Source organism: Colletotrichum scovillei (assembly GCF_011075155.1).
Source record: "Colletotrichum scovillei strain TJNH1 chromosome Unknown Contig00003, whole genome shotgun sequence".
Lineage (NCBI taxonomy): Eukaryota > Fungi > Ascomycota > Sordariomycetes > Glomerellales > Glomerellaceae > Colletotrichum > Colletotrichum scovillei.
Window position 1 is genome coordinate 4,201,907 of NW_023336261.1, and position 15,843 is coordinate 4,217,749.

General features: G+C 53.2%; 2 protein-coding genes across 2 annotated transcripts; one reads left to right on the plus strand and one right to left on the minus strand.

Annotated features, from left to right (window-relative positions):
• Nucleotides 1–366: 366 nt before the first annotated feature.
• Nucleotides 367–9,522, minus strand: HER10_EVM0001788 (phosphatidylinositol 3; the record flags this gene model as incomplete). Its single annotated transcript, XM_035471523.1, has 7 exons — nt 367–2,827; nt 2,988–7,455; nt 7,506–7,843; nt 7,894–9,242; nt 9,291–9,325; nt 9,376–9,423; nt 9,471–9,522. 7 exons carry the CDS (start codon nt 9,520–9,522, stop codon nt 367–369), a joined length of 8,751 nt encoding a protein of 2,916 aa, XP_035335688.1.
• Nucleotides 9,523–10,140: 618 nt separating this feature from the next.
• Nucleotides 10,141–15,825, plus strand: HER10_EVM0006166 (uncharacterized protein). The gene is made up of 4 exons (XM_035475759.1): nt 10,141–10,680; nt 10,745–11,368; nt 11,421–15,559; nt 15,622–15,825. The coding sequence occupies exons 1-4, from the start codon at nt 10,491–10,493 to the stop codon at nt 15,676–15,678; spliced, it is 5,010 nt and encodes a 1,669-aa protein (XP_035336101.1). The 5' UTR covers nt 10,141–10,490; the 3' UTR covers nt 15,679–15,825.
• The last annotated feature ends 18 nt before the right edge of the window (nt 15,826–15,843 follow it).

Here is a 15,843-nt window from a genome sequence, read left to right on the forward strand (position 1 = left end):
TCTATATATTCATCAGGGAATACTCGTCTACTATTTTGTTATTATTATTATCTTCTACACATTCATTAGGGAATACTCTTTGAGAAATGAATAGGAATAGGGATAATAGGCACATAGATTATAGAAAAAGAGCCTGGGGGGGGTATAGATGGAGCGGCAATCGGATTACGCCCACTTGCTTGGGCAAGATACCGTATTAGAAGAGATTACTATGTAGTCGCCTATCCAGTACAACATTTAGTAGACGTCACGATAGCGTACTTTTCGGATACCATTTGTGTCAGTCTTTATGCACCCCTCTTCTTGCTCTTGAACAGGCACAGAGATGTAGAGGCGCAGGCGTGATCGCCTCTTCGATTTCATTATCTATGCATACGCTGCCCATCCCGAGTAGAGGACGGCAAGATTACTTATGTCAGTCGCTTGGTTAATCAGGTCGTTGACCGTCGCTGTTACGCTCAACGTCGTTGACAGCTTCCCTCGTACCACCTCCAAAGCCCGGTTAGCCTCCGACGGCTCGTTGACCTGCTGCCCCTTCTTACCCTTACCACCACCGTCTTCATCACCTTCGTCGTCGTCCCTGTTGTAATCGTCTCCTTGTACTTCTCTCTGTAGTTTTGCCAGTCGGACTGGAGAAATGGACCATGAGTACAAAGGATCGTAACGAAGGACGTCGAGTATCGTCATGATCGAGTATGTCTCCTCCCGCAAGGCGTGTAGTGTGAACTCGCAGCAGCGCCGGAAGACGCCCTCAGTCCCAGTGATGCCCATTCCGTCCACAATGTCTCGTGTCAGCCGGAACGGGACGAGTTCTGGCACGGGAAGGATGCGACCCATCTCGAATGCGACACCAAGATCGATATGCACGACCTCCCCCGTCTTGCTATCTAGCAGAATGTTGTGGCCGTGCCTGTCGCCGAGACCGAGCACGTGGCCAAGCATTGAAATAGCTGCAGTTGTACGCGTGTATGCGAGGCGCTTGGCAAACCACTCGTCAGGATCGACAAAATTCTCCATGAAGAAGTATTTCATCACGGGATGGAACTTGTCTATGACCTTCCTATAAGCGGTAATCCGATGCTCGACAGTCTTGCCTTGCGCATTCGAAATGTCTTTCCTGCATTGAGAGCCTTTGAGGTCCTTGGGAAAGTACCTCTCGTGGGCTGGCATAAGAAAATCGTGCAATGGAATGGTATTGGGGACAAACTCGATCAGCCCAGATGCCGATGTGAGAGGAAGGACCTTGTACGTGCGGATCCCAAGGTTTCTCTGCTGTGCCGAGCGATGCAGTTTGAGAAGATCCGAAACGGCCGCAAAGACCTGCTCCATGATGGCGTCTTGACGGAGATCGTCGTTGCCGCCCTTGACAAGTTGTCGGTATTTCTTGCCATCACTCCCGACTGCCGTAATGATCTTTGGCGCGCTGACTCCAGACGCAATCGACATCTGCGGGTCTAACTTTGAGATGATGGGGACATTCGAGTAGTCCATGGTCGCTGACACCTCGAGCTGCATGGTCGGAGGCGGGATCTTGTACTTGGCCAGCGCATTTTGAAGCGATTGGGCCGAGTGAACGTCCTTGAGCGCCATCTTTTGTCCAGCCTTGAACTTGTTAGAATCTCGGTCGACAGCCAGGCGATGGTAGTAAGAGCTCGTCCTATCGATCGCTTGCCAGATTGCCGCGACAGGCTTGGCAGACTGCAGCAGCGATGCCACCTTCTCCGTGGCTTTGAGTCTTAGGACTGCCACTTGATCCTCTTTGCGGGTCTTCACCTTTGTGCCTGACCAGATCTGGTACATGCCATGGTATGGATGCTGCAGACAAATTTTGTAGACGAGCTGAATCAGGAGCTTCTGGAAAGGCGAGCTCGGCTGATCCTGTAGTCTAGAAGACAGCTGGTTCATCAGCGTTGCAAACTTTCTCGTGGGCGTCTTGTCGAGGTGTTTCTTGACGGCCTCGTTGGTCTCTGGCTCCTCGGAACGCTCCAGCCAGAGAGCTGTGAAACGTAACGCATCGTTATTATGCTCATCAGAGGCGGTCAGTGAAAGGAGATAGTTTTCCAGGCTGAGCCGCACAAATTCGCCTCTCGTCTGCTCCATGCGACGGAGCTTCTGCTCGTCCAGTCCTAGCCATAGTCGAGCGCGATTCAAGTGACCCTGGTATCTTTGTTTGAGATGGGGATCGCGGGTGCTCGATATGAGGTCCTGAAGTTGAGAGACTTCGTCACTCTTGCCCTCCCGCAGGGTCTGCAGCCTGGCAAGATCCTTCAAACTGTCTTGGTCTTGCAACTGCTCGTCACAGAACATGGCGAACTGATGGTAGACATGTCCAGCTTGCTGTCCCTGGCTGTTCCCTTTGAGATCTTTGAGAGCGGGTTCGAGGTAGTTTTTCTGGATGTCATGAGGGTTCTCTAATTTGGCTACCGACACCTGGTAGCCAATTTTCGACAGGAGATCTGAGCGGCTCACTGGAATTGTCTGCTTCTTGAGGGACGAGTCGCTATCGATACTTTGCAATATGCGAATGGAGGGGATCATTTCCCCGTGGTCCCACAGTGAGTTGGCTGTCTCAATGTTGATGGCGGCATCCACCTTAACGCCTAACTCGTCGCATGTACCGATCAAGCCGACAAGTGACGTGGCGAGTTTCAGACACTCTTGCGTTGCCTGATGGAAGCGGTATATCCCCGAGGACATCAGCATGCATCGGATCTCGATTTGTCTGGCCTCGACTGTTGTCAAGGCCTGGGCGCGAAGCTTGGGCTTCTGTCTGATCAAGCTCAATGATGTCCGTCTGCAAGAAAGTAGGTGGCTGACATCTTCGTACCTATGGTTTGTCAGTTTGACCGTTTTCGCGCAGGTATATTCAGTGAGCAGAGGCAGCGGGAGATCGGAGATCCGAGCAGAAAAGGCAATGGTGAAGGCAATAGAGGCAATGTAGGAGGATGAAGAAATATAGGGGGGGGGGGACCCAAGGTTTTACATACCTTCCGCGCCTCATCCACTGGCCATGTCGTTCGAACTTGCCAAGCATGCTCTCCAGCTCAGAAAAGTCAGCCACGTTGGCAATATCATCAAGCTCGGTCAAGACTGCGAGAGCGCCGAGATGCTGCCGAAGGCTGGCTGCATTCAGGCCACGATTGACAAGACTGCGCATGGTCTGGCTGAAGCCGGCACAGATGGCATTGCGCACAGAAAGCGTGTCAGTGGCTTGTTGGACATTCTGATACGCCTTGTAAATGGTTACGGCACAATTTTCGGCGGTTGATGGGACAGGGAGATTCCATAGCTCCAGTCGGCGTGCTGTCTGGAAAGTGTCCTCCAAGGATGCTTCATCTCCGTCGTGGCTCTGTTTCGTCTGTAACAAGGAATGAGAGAGACCCGCCAGACCCAAAGTGCCGAGAGCTCTGACAAGACATTGGCTATCCACCTGTGATGCGGGGTCTCTTGTCAGGATGTGTTCGTCGTACTGGGCTCCTCGGAAAAGCAAGGTCTTGGAGCCGTCCTTCTCGTAGTCCAATCGAGCCAATACACTTGATAAATCAGCGGACTGTGGGAGGCCATAGTACGCATCAGGATCGTCAATGTTCTCAAAAATCGAAAGAAGGACTTCAGTGGAATCGTTCTCACGGATCGCAGACGATCGCCTAGACGAGCGAACTGTCTGAGAGGCGGCAACCTCCGTGAACAGCAAGGCGGTCTTATACATACCGCAACGCGAGGCGGCAGCGGCAGCGGCAGCGAAGTCGACATCGAGCCACAATACCCGGTCTGCGATGGATGTCTCCTGAGGAATGGACTGTGTTCTGAGGTATAGTATTGTGTTGATCAGCTGCTTCTGGTTCGTCCGCGCAGCATCATCCTCGATCTTCAGCCACTCTTTGGCGGCTTCCGACAAGTTGCGCTTGATGTGGGGTTGCTTATCCAGTTGACTGTATAAGGCCAGGTGGACGATGAATGGAAATGCATCTTGGGCAAAACCCTTGACGTTCTTGAGAATTGGCACCAGCGCGCTTAGGACAATGTACTCGGAAACCGACTGCGAAAGGTAAACAGCGAGCTGTTGAACCCAATCAGAACTCTCCACATGATGCCGGAAGAAGACCTGCGAATCAGGAACAATCGGGGACAGGACAAAGTCGGAAGGAGGCGTGCGATATTGAGCCCAAGCGGAGGCCAAGTACAAGGATTCTGTCAAGGTCTGCTGGGCGGCAGAGACTAACGCGCCGTCCTCCTGCGCTGCTGCTTCTGATACGACTGCCCTCAAAGCCGATTCGGCCAAGCCTCCGATGGCAGATTCTTTGCTCTGAGTAAGTTGTTGCAGTAAACTCAGCAGTCCCTTCTCGGAGTCATTAGCTCCTGGTGCAATTCTGCTGTACTTTGATAGCTCGGACTCTTCCAGAAGTTCGGCTTGAATTTCTCCTGAAGCGGCGAAAGATCTGCCCATAACGCGGCCTGCCCAGGCGAGATATTCGTCACTGAGAGCTAACGCATTGCAGCTCTTCCACACAAGTCCGGTGTGCCGCAGGGCCTCGTCGTCGTCGGAAATCACATCTTGACGACCTGTGGTGGGCACAGCGAAATCTCCACACAATAAACCGAGTGCTAGATCACGAGCTGCCTCGTTCAGAAGCTTCGACTCGCGTTCGCCATCCCTGAGAATCTCCATCAGCAGAGTGCTCTCGTGCGTGCCCTTCTCGGCGTTTCCTGAAGATCGAATTTTGGATGCAGACTGGGTAATCAGTCGGAATGCCTCCCGTTGCTGCTCATCGGCAAAATTGTTCGAGTCGTAGCCAGTGAGATAGGAACTAAACCATGAGTGGAAAGTCTGGGCTTTGCTCATGGTCGCCTTGAATTGACTTTCTTGGGTTGTACTTGACTGAGTGGACTCGAGGAAAACTCTGAGAGATGCTAGAGTAGACAAGGCGTAACCAGCGAGAAAGGTCGGGGTTTGCTCGAGATGGTAAGCCCCTTTCGTGATGAGATACCGACTCACACCAAGTGCATCGTCGGCACATTCCGAGTCCACAATGAACGGCCGGACGGACGAAAGTAGCATTTCCAGAGGATAAGCTTCCAACGCACCAGGGCCGGCAAGAGCAATCAAAACTCTGACCTTGCGCAGCACGGAGCAGGCGTGAAACGAGCCCAAGGCAGGGTGGACAGTATTGAAAATTCTCCGGGCGACCGAGACGACCAAAGCCGGTGTCCATAGCTCTTGTAGCTCGTACTCCGTAAGGCGACACACATGAAACAGCTCTCTGGTGAGGTATTTGGCCCTGAACATGGGTTGTTGATTAGGCGGTAGGGCGGTTGTCGACTGAGAGAAATGCTTCATCTCGTCCAGTGCCTCACAGGCGTATTCAAAGCTCTTGTCTCTAGAGAGATGCTTCTCGATGGGGTCTTCTTGGTCGAAAAGATCCAGCAACAGGGCGACAATGTCGGCAAAATTCAAATAAATTTGATCGAGGAATGGTTCGTTACCCAAAAGCGTCCGCACCCACGTCTCGCCGGTTTCGACTTTTTCGCCTTTAGAGGTGGGCGTGCTGAGCTCATGTGCGATCGTGTATGCCATGATCTTTGTGAATCCTTGCGTCACCATGTCGACCAGGGAGGTACCCAGGCGCTGGGAAAGAGACTCGACGTCTTTGTAGCGACGTCGCATTATCTGCAACGCTGTCGTCTCGGTCTGCGCTTCCTGTAGAAGGCCATCAAGAGTTGGGAAGCCAAAAATCTCATATGGTATGTCCTCGATTTTGTTGATGGCTGGGCCGTTCTCGTCGTTTTCGGGGGACGCAAGCCATGTGTATAGCAGCTGGGGGCTGAATATTCTGAATAACTCCTGAGAAGACGACAGACAAAGGGCTTCCGAAACCGTTTCCAGGCATCGTTTGGCATACTGACTGGACTGCATGATATTCCCCGGCGTCTCGAAGATGTGATACGTGCATCTTCTGAGCAGGGTTGGCCAGCGGCATGCGAGCTGGGACAGCACAAAAAGGCGGAACGCGATGCCTTCGAGGTCTTGGGAGTTGGTAGGAAGACTGTTCAGAACGTCAAGAAAGATATCGTCATGCATCTTGAGTACGTAGGAGCCGAATACGTCCGGCAAAGCGGACCCGATGAAGAACTTGACGGGCAACGTGCCGCTTTGCATGATGGACAGTAAAGTCGTTCGACAAGAGTCTAAGCCGAGATTGCTGCCATACTGTGGGTTGGTCCTCAAAAGCGCAAGCAGCAAGCTCGAGAGAGACATCTGCGACAATGGGGAAAGGAGGTTATTGGGCAGATATTTGCTGACAAAGTGATGGTACAAGTCGCCGAACATTTTGGCCACGGGCTGTTGGTCGTCCTTATAGACCGGCATGAGGCTTTGCAGAATCCTCAAGCTGGTCGAGTGCGCTACTTCGCAACAAGAGTATTCGGGCTCACCCATGATGTCGCCTGTTCTTTCAACGACACCGATCGCATCTTCTTCACTGATCGGCAAGTCAGACTCGAAGAGCTCTGATGTGAAGGTGCTACACAACATGAACTCCTTGTCAGGGAGCGACAGAAGCTGTTCCATGAATGCCTTCCCATTGTCTTTATGTATCGATGCACAATGGTATAGACGTTGGATAGTTTCATGTATGAATGCTTCCCCATTCAGACTTATGGATATGTTCGAGCGGGAGACTTCGGATAGCGTAACGCTGACGCTGCTCTCCTGTGAGTCGAAATCATCGTCCACATCCATAAGATCTTGGTCCTGTCCCGAGGATTGCCGCAAGGATCTCTCTTCCACGGTTGCTGTCAGTGTCGAGATCAACCTCAACAGTGGGGCATCTTCTTCAAGGCTGTTGATGCCCGCTGTGTTAAGTGACGGAAGCACCGGTCGTATTGTTCTCAACAGAAGCTCGAAACTTGTGTTGTCACTCGAGTTCGAAGCAGCACTTATGCTGGCCTCGGAAAGCTTGGCCAGCAGACTTTCGATATCTCGTGACTGACCCGAGTTCAAGTCGACAAGCTGGCTGGCAAGGAGGATACCTGTGATATTCGCAGAGAAGAGACTGTGAAGTCGGTCTGAAGACATGGGAGCGCCCCCCTCTGACCCCTTTCTCGCCCACGAGTCACAGAGGTCCTGCAACTCCTCAACCTTTGGAAATAGGAGCTCCAATACTAGTCTCTTCGAAGCATGAAAAGAGGCATCGTTGGCCTGGACTGATTCCGAAGTGCTTGAACGACAGCCCAGGAGGGTACGTGGCTTCGATGCTGGTGGTGCATCCAGCAGCAGGAGATATCGTGTTAGGACTGCTGTGTGGTACTGTGTCTTCCACACCTCGCAAATGGACCCTCCGGTCACTGTCAAAGGTGTCGGTGTCAAAACCCTTGCGCCACAGCAAGCCCGGATCAGGTTGGCAAGTTCATCAATCGGAGCGTGGATAGAGCAGTCGCGAGCATAGCTCCAGTCGGCTTGAAAAGGGTTAGATTGGTGAATAGCTTCGACTTGTAGAACGACGTACCTGGATTCCATCTCTGGAATATCCATCGAATAACGTGATGATTTGTGGACTGGCTTGCGTTGGGCAGCTTGACGTTTCTGAGAGACCGTAAATGAAACATGAGGGTAATGGAAGAGTCCACCAAGAGGGCTGGGCCGTTGGTGTCGGCAGTCGTGACAATGCTGTTGATGGCATCGGAAACATCGTGGTAAAGTACAAGGTTTCTATCAAGGACAGTGTGCAAGAGTACGCTGGCGGCACGACTGGTATTAGGAAGACCGACTGCTCGAGAAGCTACTTGCCATAGCTGTCTCCATGAGTCTGAATTATCGGCCGACTTGACCTGTGATATTGCGGAGCTTCGCGTTCTTAGCTTTAGCTAGTTGTACACAGTTTAGAGGCGCCTTACCTGGAGCAAGCGAGCATAGCCCAGGACACTACCGTGGAGTCCTTATCGCCAGCAAGGCCAGCGAGATCAATAACAAGATCCGACACTTCAGCCACAGAGAAAGTGTTTAATTGAAGAAGGAAAGGCACGAGCTGCAAGGCGAGTATCCGTGCTACCGAGTTGGGCGACTGCAGCTTTTCCTGCAAACGCGTCGCTGCAGCGTGTGTCTTGCGCTTTTTCCGCGGTTGCTCCTCTGGGGACTGTGATATATCCTTGTTGCGGCTCTTCCAAATGATTCGCTCCAAGATGGCGAGGTTTTGACACAAAACCCATCCTCGCTCTCCCTCCCGGTTGTGTATACGAAGGCCGAAGAGCTCTAGCGTGAAGTAGTCCTCGGGCAACCTCTGGGGGGCGAATGTGAGATCGTCGAGTTGAAGCTGAGAATGTTTGGTTCGCCGCGAGTATTCCAGCCATAGAGAATCGGCGAGTGCTATTATCTCTTTGCGGGCTGTATCGTCACCCTCGAGACATACAAGACGCTCAAGATGGAGGTGGATGATCAACATGGTTTTCAGCATCTCGTCCCGGATTGAATTGAGCATCCCATCTTGAGATGCTGTTCGCGCCTGCCACCAATGACTGATCAATGGCACAAGGTCTCTGGCCAAGCTGGCAGACCGAGAGATGTCGTTTGCTTGAATCTCGAGAAAGACTTTGGTGATTGAAGCAAAGCTCAGCTGAATCACTTGGCTCAACCCAAGGTGGCGTAGCTGTAGTACCTGGATGATCGTCTCAGATAGATCAATGGATCTTTCGTGAAGCGGCGCGTTTGGCGGGCAGACGAGGAGGTGGATGCAATGAACGAGGTCCTGTACGGTACCGCGATGGATTTGACCCGTCACCCTCTGGCTAGCATTGGTGCTTCTTCCAGTAGAGAATCCCAAAGACGCCGTGCCCGGTGCTGGAGATCCCCGTGAGCCGGAGTCTCTGTCAGCATGATCGAGATAAACCCGCACGGCATCGACGCAGAAATCGACACAGCTCTTCCATCCGGTCGCATCCAGTGTAGCAAGCTGCTCGACATTCGCCTGATGGGAGAGCAGGGCGAGGATGGATCTGACATAGTCTTTCAACAGTGGCTCCACGTACGGCCCGTCCCCGGATCCAGGTGGGCAGGGTAGAGCCTGGGTGACGTGGTCGATGAGAGCAAGCATCGTCTTTCTCTTGAGCTTGCTGGCAGAAGCTCCGTGGCCGACGGCAAGCCGAAGGGCCTCGGCGCATTTGCCCAATCTGCCTCCCGCTCCTGCAGCCGTTGTCCGCTTGCCCCCGGCGTAGGTCTTCTTCTCGCTGATGGCGCATTTGAAGAGAATCTCAAGTATGCGATGGTAGTGCTTGTCGCGAAGGGTGGATAAACTGGCCGATTTGCCCTTTTTGTCCAGGAGATAGATCAGGTCTGCCCTATGGTCAATATCCCTGAGCAGGCCACTGACGCCAGAGACTCACCATCCAAACCCGAGGAACGCTCTCTGAGGTTGCCCCCATCGATTAGATCTGCTGCGTTGTCAGCTGTGAAATCAAATGGCAGCAGTGTTACTAACCCAGCGCATCGTTAACGGTAACGTCCCCCGTCTTGATCTTTGGAGGCGCCATTGTTGTTATATGCCATCGTCCTATGGCCTCGTCAGTGAACAACTATTCGCAAACGAATGCAACGGAGTTGATGGGCTCGGACACGGGATTATAAGAGGGCAGAGAGCGAGGGAAGGCGAGATTGTAGTGAATGTACCTTCCTGCCTGCTGGAAAAAAGCTTGGAGTGCACCTTCCGGTGTTGAATGTCATGAGGGTGCTGTTGAGGCAGGCGTAAGCGTGGTGATTGTAGTATTAAGTACCTACGGATAGTCGCGACGGAAATTCAAGTGCAGTACTGGCACCTCACAAGTCACAATGATGCCACGAGGTGATCATTTGCTGGCATGCGGCTGACTTGTCAAAAAATTCCAATGTGCCGCGCAAAGCTCAGGTACGACACTTGATGAGCTTCCAGAAAATCATTCGGTAAGACGCGGCACTTCATAGCCTGCAACGAAGCTCCTTCATAGATAGATTCCTACAGTACCTGGAGAGCTCCTCAGGTACCTACCTTCCGTCCTTCAGCTGGCGACTTTCCCTAGGTCGCCCCTGCCCAATTGCAAGTAAATTACGGCAGAAAGTTTCACCACCTACCCAAGGCGAATAGGTCAGGTACGTCTCTTGTTGACTTCGGCGCGGAACATCTGGGTGGGCCGCGAATTTTTCTCGACACAGCAACCGCCAATGCACCCAATTGGACACTGGAAGCCCAGGCACCCACCACCATGGACACTGACAGCATCGACCATCCACGCGCCTGCGGCAAGCCACACTTCCAAGGTTGAAGGACAAGCACCTCTCGTCGCTGCTGAGCTCCACACTAAAATTCCCGGCATCTCGAAAAGCGTCGCCCGCGCAGACCATTCACGACCGAACAAACGAGCAGATCCGGTCGCCTTTCGCCAACGCGACAGCTTCGCGGCCTCCCCTCATCTCATGACATAAACAGCTTTTTGAGGCCATGCAATAGCGCGCCCAGCACCTCAAAATGGCCGAACCGAATACCCTCGAAGCTTTGCAGGCTTTCCACCGCGACTTGGCTGCCATTCGCGATGGTCGTCCCGAAGGCGTTGACTCCTTGGACAACCCCGTTATCCAAGCCATATTCGAAAGGGAGCTCGAAAAAACATGGCAATGGCCTGCAAGAGATGAGAAGAGCCGTCAGGCTATCAAGTCAGGTTGGTTTGAAGCTCTGTAGCTTCCCTGTCCAAACGTGTACACTGACACAGCTCCATGCGCCAGGCAAGGTTGTGATTGACGAGGAGGAATACGCCGTCAACGACGAGTTTCAGCAATTGGTCCTCAGCCTCGCCGACGAAGCCGAAATAAACGAAATCGATGCCATGCGATGCCTACTGGATTCCGAGGATGATCCCATCGCCATCGCTCGCCCGCTGCTCGAATGCGCTTTGATCAGGATTCACCAACAACGAAGATACACTCTCGACAGTATTCGACTCATGTTTGAGATTGATGCGCTGGACGACGACGAGGTTGATCCCGAGATTCTCAATGGTGTGCAGATGTATCTGTCCGCGACCGTCTTTCAAAGCCTGCCAGGCGAGACGGCCTCTTCGCAAAAGAGGCTGATTCCAAAGTGCATGTCGGCGATCCAGGATGTTAGGACGTGGCTCCAGAAGATTGCCGACAAACTGACGGCTGCAGCCGTACTGATCAATGGCAGAGGTGGTCAGGTACCCGAAGAGATGGAGACGATTGAGTTCTCCCGCGTCAGCCTTTATCAGCAGCACGAGCTTCTTTCAATGATCCTGTGCCGCGCAATCGAAAAGAGGGATGCTGAAGTTGGCGACTTCAAGGCGTTCCTGCAGCTATTGAGCAACGTGGACAAGTACGACATTCTTCTTGGTAAGTACGACGACTTCTGTGGACGAACTACATCCGCTGACATGGGCTGAAGCGCATTTGTTCCCCGCATTGGGTGCGTACATCACACTATATGGCTCGACCGAAGGAGTTTCGAGCCTGAACATGGCGAGACAACTCAATCCGATCATCTGCCCACAGGCCGATGAGACGACCCCTTGGCGCTTGGTGTATCTTCAAGCAGCTGTCAAGACTTGGTGGCTATCAGAGTACAGCGGATGGTACCTGGACGACTCGCTCCTCGGTGGCCTGGAAGGTGTTGATTTGGACAAGGAGGACAGACAGAGATCCAAACAATTCTTGGAGGCTCTGAAGGATGGTGCTTTCGACTTCATCCTCTCCATTGCCGCAGACGTCAAGACGCCAGAGTGGGTCGACCCATCAAGAATAACGATGCGCAACTGGCTCCAGCGAAAGGCGCCTCCGCTCATCTCAGACTCCATCACCTTCTCGGAGGAGTTCCAGTCGTCCCTGATGCTTCAGTTGGAGGTCTTTGTCGATGCCTTCATTTCAAATCTCCCTGACGTCCTGCGAAAGCTTCGTGTGGAAGAGGACGAGCAGCGTCAGCTAAGCCAGACACACGAACAGGACCTCGACCTGGAGCGTTTCCTGGTGATCATTGCCTACGCGTACGAAGGCCGTCCCGATGCCGCAATGAACTTCTGGTCAGACCCCGATAGCAATTTGGCTGGATTCATGCACTGGGCATCACGGAGAGCCTCGACGCCGCTAGTCAGCTCGTTCTGCGAGATGCTGCAGGCCATTTCAAGCAATGAGGATTGCGCGACGGCCGCGCACGAATTCCTTCTGGACGAAGGCCACCATGCGTCTGGCAAGATGAGGCGATCACAGTCCCTCACGTGGCACCAGATATTCAGAGAGCTTGTCTTCTTCTCAAACAAGATTAGAGAAAAGGCCCAGACCCCCCAAGCGCCATCAACATACCGGCCCGGCAGACCGACCAGCGACCAAGCCGAGGCAGAGCCTGAATCTACCATGATGTTGCAGTCATACTTGCGGCTCATTACCAAGCTCGCGTCCGAAAGCGAAGCCCCGAGACAATTCCTCCTCAAGGAGCCCAGCTTCAACCTCGTCGAGATGCTCTTCCAGCTAGCAAGCAGTCCGATCCCTGCGGATTTGCGGGCCGGCACATTCATGGCCTTGCGCGCTCTTATTTCACGGAAAACCCAGGAAGAGGCCAACATCATGTGGCAGTGTCTGGAGGCCTGGATGAACGGTGCCTACATTGTGACGCCAAGCCAGCACCGATCGCCCCAGAGCTCTCCCATTGTATCCATGGACACCGTCAGCGACGACATTTGCCACGGCTTCGACGAACCCCACGCCTTCATTCAGCTGCTGATCGCGCTCATTTCGCCTCCGGAAGACAGCAGCCCTCTCAATGATGGCTTGCCATTCCCTGAGAACCTTGGCTCAGCGAATCGCATGCCGGGTATCGAAGTCTACGTCGACACTGTCATGGGCAAGGTTTTTGCAAACAAGGCCAACGAAGTCAACGACGTAAATCAACTGAGGATGCTTCGCCTGAGCTGCCTCGAGTTTGCAGCAACCTGCTTGGCGACATTCAACGAAAACCTCATCATCATCGCCAATGAGACAAACATTCCCATTGACTCGGCAATGGCCGCAACGGACCTGGCGACCTACGTCAAGCTCCACCCCTTTGCTAGAGTCATGGAGTGGATGTTCAACGACAAGGTCATTGCTGCCCTCGCCCAGACCATCCATCAAGACGCAGTAGACGTCGGCAATGCAGCGCCCACATCACCAACTATTCTGGGCATCCTCAGAGCGGTAGAAGTCATTTCCAAAGTGTTGGACCTTCAAGCAACATTCCTTGATCTTGTGCGCCCAATCATCAAAATGCAGTCAAATCACCGACGGGCTCCTGTGGCCAACGCCGCATACGCCTCCTTCGAGGACGGTTTGGTTGGTCATCTGAGCTTGGTCGTCGACCTCGGGAACTACTGTGGTCTCGGCCATCCCGAGTTGACCTTGTCTTGCCTGCGATTGCTGCAGAAGATGACTGCATCTTTCAAGATCACCTCTGCATGGTCATCCACGCCAGGCCGCAAGAGCCACCGCAACAAGGCCATCGTCGCGTTGGAAGCGAATGGAGAGCACGAGGCCATTGCCCGGGCTCTCGCCGCGGAGCTGATGACGCCACTCGACCTCGCCGGACAAGCCGAATCACCGAACTACCTCACCAAGACTTACATACTCGAGTTCTTGTCAAGCTGCTTGGCCGCAAGCCCCAATAAGCCTACCATTGCTCACCTTCTCCTCGGGTTCACCTGTGGCGTTGACACGCTCTCGATAGCGCCAGATGGCACCTTTGCCGCAAGAGATTCGCTCTTTCACAGCATGTTGAGGCTTCTTCTCGAGAGCCCTCACGGTGATGCCACTTGCATGCGTCACTGGCTCATTTCATTGAAGAGCAGATGCATGCGTATTTTGCGCGTATTGTGGACGTCGCCGCTGTCAGCTCCGTTCATCATTGACGAGTTGCGAGATAACGATATCTTGTTCCACTTCCTGCTGCGCGAGGTAGTAATCCAACCTCAACTCCTGTGGGAAGAGCACGAAATTAGCATGCCCCAATTCCCAATAACGGAAGGAGCGCCGACGTTCATCGACTTCCTTGCGTTGCGCAGCATGAGTTTGGAGTACATCTCGATGGAGCTATGCAGCATTTCGCAGAGTCGAATGCCATCCCTCAAGCGACGCATCTTTGAGGCTCTCAACGGCCAGATTGTGGGCGAGAACAACGAACCCATGCCTATTCCCACAATTTTTGATTTGTACGACTTCTCACTACCAGACGGCATTTGGGACGAGACACTCCCTTCACTACAATTTTACAAGGACCTGGATCTCAGCTCATGCCTCGAAGAAGACGACCACGGAAATCCCATATACAACGTCGAACGGGCAAAGGAAATTCTGCAACTCAAGCGCAGTGAACGAAGACACGACGGCGTCGTGCTCACGGCACAAGATTTTGCGACTCTAGAACGGGAAGAGGCGACAATCATTGACTACCTCATCTTCTCCAACCGGCAAAAGCGCATAGCGTCGCAAGGCCTGGGTGTTCTCAAGACCTGGACAAGCCTGCTCCTCGTCATGGTTGCATCGAACGAGTTCAAGGGCACCACCGAAGCGTCTTTCTACTTGCAAGCGCTACAGGCCATCCTGCCTGGCTTAGAGGCTTCTGCATTTGAGCGGCCAGAGGAGGCCATGGAGCTTGCTAAATTGGCCAGGGTGCTTCTTTTCAGACTTGACTTGACCGCGAAGCCTTCGCTTGACCGTGAGAGCCAGGCGATTGGCAGCCTGGTAAGCGACAAGCTTTACCAGCTGTTCCAAATATGCCTGCAGGCTATTGGCAAGTGGACCGGTTCATCAGACCTCAGAGCGGTGTACTACAGCATATGCTACCGGTACTTGACGGGCATGGTAGACCAGGGACTCCTCGTTGCCGGCCGTCAGAAGACGAACAAGACTATTCAGATGTACGGGGAGAGGCTTATCAACGTCATTTGCGACGATGCGTATGGAAGCGATGCGGCATGCCAGACGGCTGCCTTTATCCTGCTCAACGCGTTGGTCAACCTCGGACGACAGGAAGATGACCAGCACATTGTGGAAACACTCAACCGACTCAACTTTATTGGAATTCTCGTCGACTCCCTGCGGACCATTCTGCAGGACTGGAACGAGATCATTCACACCGGCAACACGGCGCAAGAGACGTACATTGCCGCAAAGTTTGCGTTGCTGTTGCAGCTCGCTCAGACAAAATCGGGTGCCAAGTACATCTTGCACGCAAACCTGTTCCGATCCATCGAGGCATCGGGCCTATTCGCCGCGGACCCGGAGCTCCAGATTGATCCGACAAATCCCAAGGCACTGGAGAAGCACTACGAGCTCCTCGCAAAGGTCACGCAGGTGGTCGGCGCCGCCATTGTCAGCCGCGGCTCGAGCAACGTCCTACAGGGACGTAGGTTCCTGACGGAGCATCGCATGTTGGTGACACACACTCTCAAGCGCAGCGCTGGTATCGGCACCGTTGAGGGACAGGGCGCGTTGGAGGAGAATATCGAGGAGTTGGCTGAGGGCTTCATGGTCTTGATTGCCGCGACCGGCTTCCTGGAGGTAAGGATTTTTGCTCACATCTCGTCAAGATTTAATGACACAGTTTGCTGACTTGTTGACAGTTTGAAAATGACGTGATGCCGGAGCCAAAGAAGCAGGGCCCTGTATTGTTTACCTAAGGACAGCCGGGGTTGAGCAGCTCAAGAGGCCGTGTACGAGGCGTAATCAGTGGAAGAATTTGAGAAGAACCAAAAAGAGAAAAAAGACTTGAAGATCAGCGTGGATGTCATCTGTGCATAGAACCAGGCGTTCGGGAGAAGGTCCAAAGGGTCGGACAGGAAATG

Coding starts and splice junctions, on each gene's coding strand:
- HER10_EVM0006166 (XM_035475759.1), top strand. CDS start 10,491: ATGGCCGAACCGAATACCCTCGAAGCTTTGCAGGCTTTCCACCGCGAC. Junction 10,681..10,744: donor CCGTCAGGCTATCAAGTCAG/GTTGGTTTGAAG, acceptor TCCATGCGCCAG/GCAAGGTTGTGATTGACGAG. Junction 15,560..15,621: donor CCGCGACCGGCTTCCTGGAG/GTAAGGATTTTT, acceptor ACTTGTTGACAG/TTTGAAAATGACGTGATGCC.